Here is a 7,296-nt window from a genome sequence, read left to right on the forward strand (position 1 = left end):
TCATATGGACATTAGTCATGTAATAGGCTGGAGTTGGGCGGGGGGGCTTCAGAGTAAGGAGGCAGGGATACCTTTAACGACTCACTTCTTATGATGACACCTGCTATGGCACCACCACCACTCACCCTCCCGTTCCTTGTCTTCTCAACGGTAGTCGTTATGCTAGGCCTCCTTTCAAAGGGGCAGAAAAGAAGCTGGGGAATGGATTTTGAAGTAACTCTGCTGAGGAAAGACAGAATGGCTATCCAAGATTCATCTGGCTGTCGAATCTTTTTGCCAATGCTTGATCTCGCTTCCCTCTTAGCATTTTCTCCTGGTGGTTTATTTTTATATGTCAAATCACTCAACGTTCTTTGAAGAGTACCTTGAACTCTTTTGAGTTTTATGTGCTGTAGAAATACAATAAAGCAATGAATAAATAAAATGTCTACTTTTATGATAGTAAGTTTTACTGTTCCTGGTTCTCTGAGATTTACTCTTCACTCAACCCTAATCTGAAGACTAGGTAGGTATATTCTGAAGATCAGATAAAAGATCCTGGTTCTAAAATACCTTCTCTACTACCTGAGAGTCCACGACTTAGTGACACATTATTTTATTAGTGGAAGCCCGAAAGGTTTGGTTTCCAAAAATTCCTTATTAAAATGCAAACCCCACAGGGTACAGGGAGGAGTGACTGGGTAGGTAGATTATGATTTAACCTTCGTTCCTTTATATTCCTACTAAGAGAAGGCCTGGTGGCACAGTGGTTACTCATTGGGTTTCCAACTACAAGTTTGGCAGTTTCGACACCATCACTCTTTGGGAGAAAAACGGGGCCTTGTTACTCCCATCAATAGTTACAGTTTCAGAAACTCACAGGGCCAGTGCTGCTACCCTGTCCTATGGGGTCATTAAGAGTCAGCATGGACTCAATGGCACTGAGTGATTCCTAGCACGTACGTTGTTTCCCCAAATACACTGGAGGGTTTTTTGTGTCTTTGTTTATGCTTTCTTTCAGAGGTAATGTTAAATATAATGCAAATTAAAAATAAGAACACTAACATTACCTTATGTTTTCACATAATCTCTGCTGAGTATCGAAATGCAAGCCTTCTAATTTATTTTTGAAACACTTTATTTTTTTCTAATCCAAGAAGAATAACATGCTTTAATATAGAAAATTTGAAAAAAGGCAGGAAGACAGGGAGAAGAAAAAACATTCATCATTAATCTATCACCTAAAGAGCAACCGTTGGTACCAGTCGGGTCACGTTCATTCTTTAAATCTTAGTTTCGGTCCCATTTTCTGCTGTGATTGAGACCTTCCTTGAGCTTCCTTCCCCAGATCTTCTTGTCATTTTGGGGTCACTCCCTTTGGGCCACACATTAGCCTGGTGGACATCTTGTGCTTCCAACTAGAGTATGAGATTCTTCACGTCTGGAGCCAAAGGTCATCCTTCTTAGTTACCCCTCAAATACCTGCTACGGAGGCCCCACTAGCTGATGACAGATTCAACTTAAATGAATGCAAACCAACTGAGAAAGGATATGAACTCAGACATGTGTGAAATCGGTCCTATAAAACGTTAAAGCTTTCAGCTCCCCTAAGCTCGGTGACTTTTGCTTTTCTGTTCCTGGACTCTAGAAAGCCTTCTTAACTGGCCTCTCCCTACACCCAATCTGAGTTAGCTGCAGATTGAATCAGAGCCCGGATTTACCCCGAGATTCCCTTTAAGGCATAAAGGTGAGAGAGACGGAGAGGCAGGGAGAGAGAAAGAGAGAGAGAGAAAGGAAGAGGAAGAGGAGGAGGAGGAGGAGGGAAGGAGGGAGGGAAAGTACTGGGTTAGGGAGGAAGGAGAAGAGAGGAGACCAGAGTGTGCTGTTCAATCCAGAATGTGATTTGCCTCCAGCACTGTGTAGAGGATCCCATCCACTTGTTCTGAGTCAAACCCGATCTCGCGAAGCTCCAAGTGAGGGAGGACAGAAGTAAGGAGATAGCTGACGTGGATACGCAGCCTCGTAAGTTTTGCCAAAGCCCTGTATGTTGGAGTGAGGGGACAGGAGGAGAGATGACATTGAAGTCGTTAAACAATGGGAAAAAATCAAAGCTTGTTAAAAATCGGCCTACTTTTCTCAATAATTGATTCCATTAGCTAGAAAGACAGACAAAAGCACAATGCCACCAAGAAACAGGGAAAGTGGTTGCAGCTAAGAACAGAATAACTCAATCTTTGGTGGCCTGTGAATTAAATCTTCTTCCCTTATCTAAGACTGGGAGTCCTAAGGGATGCTTCCCATGACCACTTGCAAGCTGATAACTAAACCCTAAAAATTAACCTTTCTAGGTCCTCTCCCTCTGGGGTCCGGTCGGTGACTTGAGCCTTCTGCAGCATCTCCAGGCGGCTCTCTGCCTCCTTTAGTTTCTCCATTAGCTCTCGTTTTTCCTCTTTGGTTCTTTCCAGCTCAGCTTTTAGAAGCTGGATTTCAGCTTGGCGATAACCCATGTGCTTCTTGCTCCAATATAAGCCTTCTGTCTCCTGGGTACTGTAGGCCAACAAATCATGTTGGACCTTCTTGAATTCCGAATGCCAGTGGTCCCTCTCCTGTTCCAGCTCCTGCACCTGCAGCCCAAGAAACAGACAAACGGTGACTCCACAGATACTACTAACTGTTAAGAAGGAGGGGGTCAAAATGGTCCCTAATATAGCTGCCTTGTGATTTCACTCGACAGAATTCTACTTCTGGACCCTTTCAATCCCAAATACGGAGGAGTCCTGGCGGTATAGTGGTTAAGCACTAGGCTGCGATCTGCAGTTCAAAACCACCAGCAGCAACGAGTGAGATAAATTAGGCTTTCTACTCTGGTTAAGCAGTTAAGTCTCAGAAACCCACAAGGAGTCTCTAGGAGTCAGCATTGCCTCGATGGCAGTGAGAATGCGTTTCAATTACAAATAGAGGAGGGCAGCGCATTAAGGCTCACTCACCACAGAGCTTTTCTGTTTAAAAGCCTGAGAGCAGAAAATTATCATAGCCTCAATCTCCAGGCACCATTGCTTACAAAGGTTTAGTCCTAGGGGGAAATAGGAGTTGATCTAACCTATAGGTTCCCAAACTTGTTTATCCCACTGCACTCTTTTCATAAAAAAAGGAGAGAGGCCCGACTCACCAATGGAAAACTAGGAGAAGGTGTAGGTCTCTGCTTTGACAGTCTGCCCCCCACCCCATCATTCCAGGGTCCCCCAAGGGCCGGTGTTGTCCATTTTGGGAAACCCCGGTCTAACCTTTTGCTGGAACACATTTCTTTCAGTCAAAAGTTTTTCTGTGGTTCTCTTCAATTCTTCCAGCTCTCTCTGGTTCTTATGTTTGGGTGTATGACGACCTCCACTCTCCTCAGAGCTGGTTCTTTTCTCCCCAGTAGCTGCGGCAGCGGCCACAGAAGAATAAGACAGGGGACTCCAGGGCTCAACTGCTTTTCTTCTCTCAGCAAGCTCCTCTCTGTTGAATGGAATCAGCTGAATGGGACCTCCTGCATCTCTAATATCTTTGGCAACACCGACAACAGCTACAAAAGGCCCCTTGTTCACTTCTTCTTTGTTTAAGGTGGTGCTACCACTGTTGGATTCTTCGGCTACCAATCTTGGCATCTGATCTAATTCAGGGAGCAGGGCCTCTGCGCATTGCCCTTGGGCCTCTGCATAGAGAGCAGAAATCTCCCTACTCTGACTGGTATGCTTGCTTGCTTCGGGGTATTCTGGGAAAAGACGTGGTGGTGTGCTTCTCTCCACCCTGGCATTATCTTGACTGTTTTCCCCTTCTGGGTAGGCAGCCACTGCTGCCTCTCTCCGCTGGTGACGTTTAGGCATGGAATAATCTAGAGGAGGCGGTGCCATCTCATTGTGGAGCCTTCTTCGCTTCTCAACAGGTTCCTCCCCTAGGGTCCAACTGTACTGGCTGCAAGAAGAAAAAAGTCATTCAATTTTAAACGGTTACAATATAGGCCAAGTCTAGTCCTTTTCCTCACGGGGCCTGCAGTAGGTGTCGCCCATTAAGCCCATGGCTGGCTTTTCTTCCCAGATCATTTCAATTTGCAAATATGTTACCCGGCAACCTCCACCCCTTTACGCCCGCAGCTAGCTGCAACAGCCCTTGCTATGAAGGGAGCAATGAAGTTGAAAAGGCACACGGTGCCAACCGCTGGATATTACAGGCCCGGATTGACCTTGCTAAGAAGTCTGAAACGAGGACTGAAACCAGCTCGACTTTCAAGTTTCCTAAATACAAGGGGAGAAAACGAACTCACTCTCTCTCTCACACACGTGCTAACACACAGAATGTGCTAACACACAGGGATTACGGTCATAATGGGCGTAGCAGAGTAGGTGGCGAACAGCACCAGCTCGTGAATTTTCGAGTGCCGCAAAATCCTTCCAGTATCAAAGACTTCCGCACATTTTTTATATGCCAGCATCAGCCAACTGAATTGGGGCTATTGTCTGATTATTCACTTGGAAAAGTTCATTGAAACCAGGGCTCTAGTCAGAAACCGAGAAAAGGAATTGGGACGGTTCAAGTCATTGCCCCTTTATGAAAAAGAACTCTCCTTTCCGCCAGCTATTCACAGGCACTCCTCAGTCCTAAGGACACTCCATGCCGGAAATCCCAGGATGGTGGCCTCAAATCACTTTCCATCTCTGAGCGCGTTGCAGTCATGGCTGCAGGGACTGACACCCACGGAGCCCTTGCGGCCTATTGCGTTAGGTGTTGGTCAGCAGTTTGAAACCACCAGCTGTGCCCACAGGAGAAAGAGGGGACTTCTACTTGTGATGATTTATAGCCTCGCTCAGAAACCCACAGAGACAGTTCTACCCTGTCCTACATGGCTGCTATGAGTCGGAATCAGTTGGGTTTGGAGTTCGGGGATTTTTAGAGGATATCAATAGGCATTTGGTTCTCATGCAGCAGGACAGGAACCACTTTTTTTTTAACCCTTTTAACTACCATGCTTTCTCACAGATAACCAAGGGATTCCAAAGCAAAAATCAGCTTTCAAATTTTCCCTGAGATAGAATCAGGCACGTTATTGACCCGCCTAGTAGTACCACAAGGCTACCCATTTCTCTGCAAGGTTTGAAAACATCTGGAAGCCATCTCAACCCTTAGATTTTAAATAAAGTCCCATATGTTCTTTAATACTACTGCTCACCCAGAAACATAACTGCTCTGCCATCCTGATAGCTCTTGCTTTATCAACCTTATGGGAAAAGCAAGAGGAATCAAGGCCGATGCGAGAAACAAATGTACTGTCCATCTTGAAACCTGTACGAGACACTGCAGGAGCCCCTGTGGAGCAGTGAGTCACTCAGTGAGTTGCTAACAAGGTCAGCAGTTCAGAACCACCAGCCTCCTCACAAGATGAGGCTTTCTCCATGCCCGTACAGAATTACAATTTCAGAAACTCACAGGGGCAGGTCTACCCTGCCCCGCAGGGCCACGATGAGTCAGAATTGACTTGATGGAAGCGAGTTTGGTTGGAGTTTTAGCAAGAGGCACCAGGGACTGGTCCATCGGACCGTGATACTCGTCTGTCTGAGGTAAGACTGAAAGGATCTCTGATAACAGGTAAGAACAAAGTGGCATGAGAGGCAATTAAAGCTATATTTCTGCCCTCTCTTCATTTCCTTACCTGCGATCAACTTTACATTTTACGACTGACCAAAAAGTTGACAGTTGGTACCGATTCAGGGGCACTTTGGCAAAAAGGCCTGGCACTCAGTTTTCACAAAGATTAAAGCCCAGGTGAAGTTCGGTTCTTCTCTGTAACATGTGAGGTCTCCCTGACAGCAAGGAGTACGCTTCTGTCATTAGCTAGTTGGCAGTCTTCTTTCTCTGTTTCCCCTTGCTTGGTAATTTTATAAAACCCCTTAGCTACAACCTCTGAGCAGAACTTCTGGAGTCATTTCCCCAGGCCTGGCCTCCGGGACTACCATTGCAACCCGCAGTCACATACGCATTTCTTTTTGGAGGTCCCACAGGCACCTGAAAACTCAGGAAGCACAAAATCGACTTTCTATTCTTTCCCTTAAAACCTGCTCCCTCTCTCTTGAGTGTCCTGTTGGTGGCAAACCAACAACAACTTCTGAGTATACAGCTCGCTGACCGACAATACCCATGTTCCAGCATCTCATTACGTCTCTCAGAGTGTTGCAAGGCCTTCTTCTGCTCTCCTTGTCTCTCACTTCCACATCATCCAGTGCCAAGCAAAGGCACTGCTCTGATTATGCTACGTGTCTCTGGGAGCTCTGTATTGATGGCTCCCTACAACAGCAAGGGCCAGATGTCTTAGTCTTGCACGCAAGGTTTTCCCTGAGAAGAACATAACGAAACATTTATGGGGCGCTTACTGTGTTGTCCGTGTGAGGAGTGCTTATAGTGCACATTGTCTCACTTAATTGTCCAGTACATCCAAGGTAGGTGGTAATATTATCCCCATTTTAAAAGAAGATGCTGAGGCTTAGGGAGGTTAAGTAGTTTTCCCAAGGCTATGTCGCTAATATGTGGCAGAGTTGAGCCCTAATTTGGCCCCAGCTTTATCTCCTACAGAAGGCCTGGTGATTCAGTGGTTAAGTACTTCCCTAACAACCCAAGCTCGGCCATCTGAACACATCTGAGGCACTCTGCAGGCAAATGATGTGGCACCGTTGTCCATTCAGACTCCCAATGACCCTAGAGGACAGGGGAGAATTATCCCTTTAGCTTTCTGAGGCAATAAATCTTTATGGGAACAGAAAGTCTCATCGTTCGACCAAGGAGTGGTTGGTGGGTTCCAACTGTAGACCTTTATGATTCACAGGCCTACGTGTAACCCAGCATGCCAAACAGTCATCTTGAAAGCCTGTCTCACTCCCTGCGCAGAGCCTATGTCCGTGCAGAAGACATGGAAGCAACAGCCCAGCTCTTTGGCAATTAAACCTCTGCTACAGCAGAGGAGCTTCAACAATTCATGGAAAAATGGAATGAAATAGAATGGGCTTTCCCCAGGAGCTTTTTGAAGCTCCCTCGTGGGAGTGAGCACTACTAGTGGTGGCCCCTAGTCATCTTGGCTTGCCTCTCCAGATGTCAGATTTCTTTGCCCTACACTAAGCAAGCTGGGGTGGGAGCGATAGGGGCCTAGTATTCTCAGCTTGCTTTACCTGGAGTAGCGCTCCCAACCCTATGAGTGGGGGTGGTCGCTATGTGGGGGTAGGTGTGGGTGGGTAAGGGAACCAGGTAGGAAAAGAAAGACCTCGTCTTCTCAGGCCTGCCGGGAATAGAGCT

The 7,296-nt window shown here is 46.4% G+C and overlaps 1 protein-coding gene across 1 annotated transcript in view; it reads right to left on the reverse strand.

Moving 5' to 3' along the window:
- Positions 1 to 1,099: 1,099 nt before the first annotated feature.
- MORC4 (MORC family CW-type zinc finger 4) overlaps positions 1,100 to 7,296 on the reverse strand; it is a 52,438-nt gene continuing 46,241 nt past the window's right edge. Inside the window, exons 15-17 of the mRNA XM_004710029.2 lie at positions 3,264 to 3,933; positions 2,320 to 2,603; positions 1,100 to 2,019 (exon numbers count right to left, since the gene is read on the reverse strand). Of these exons, the coding sequence (XP_004710086.1) occupies positions 1,866 to 2,019; positions 2,320 to 2,603; positions 3,264 to 3,933 (1,108 nt within the window). The 3' untranslated portion in view covers positions 1,100 to 1,865. The remainder of the gene's footprint in view (positions 2,020 to 2,319; positions 2,604 to 3,263; positions 3,934 to 7,296) is intronic.

The sequence above is a fragment of the Echinops telfairi genome, unplaced genomic scaffold (assembly GCF_000313985.2).
Source record: "Echinops telfairi isolate 266 unplaced genomic scaffold, ASM31398v2 ScPeMD7_7427;HRSCAF=8465, whole genome shotgun sequence".
In the NCBI taxonomy this organism is placed as follows: domain Eukaryota; kingdom Metazoa; phylum Chordata; class Mammalia; order Afrosoricida; family Tenrecidae; genus Echinops; species Echinops telfairi.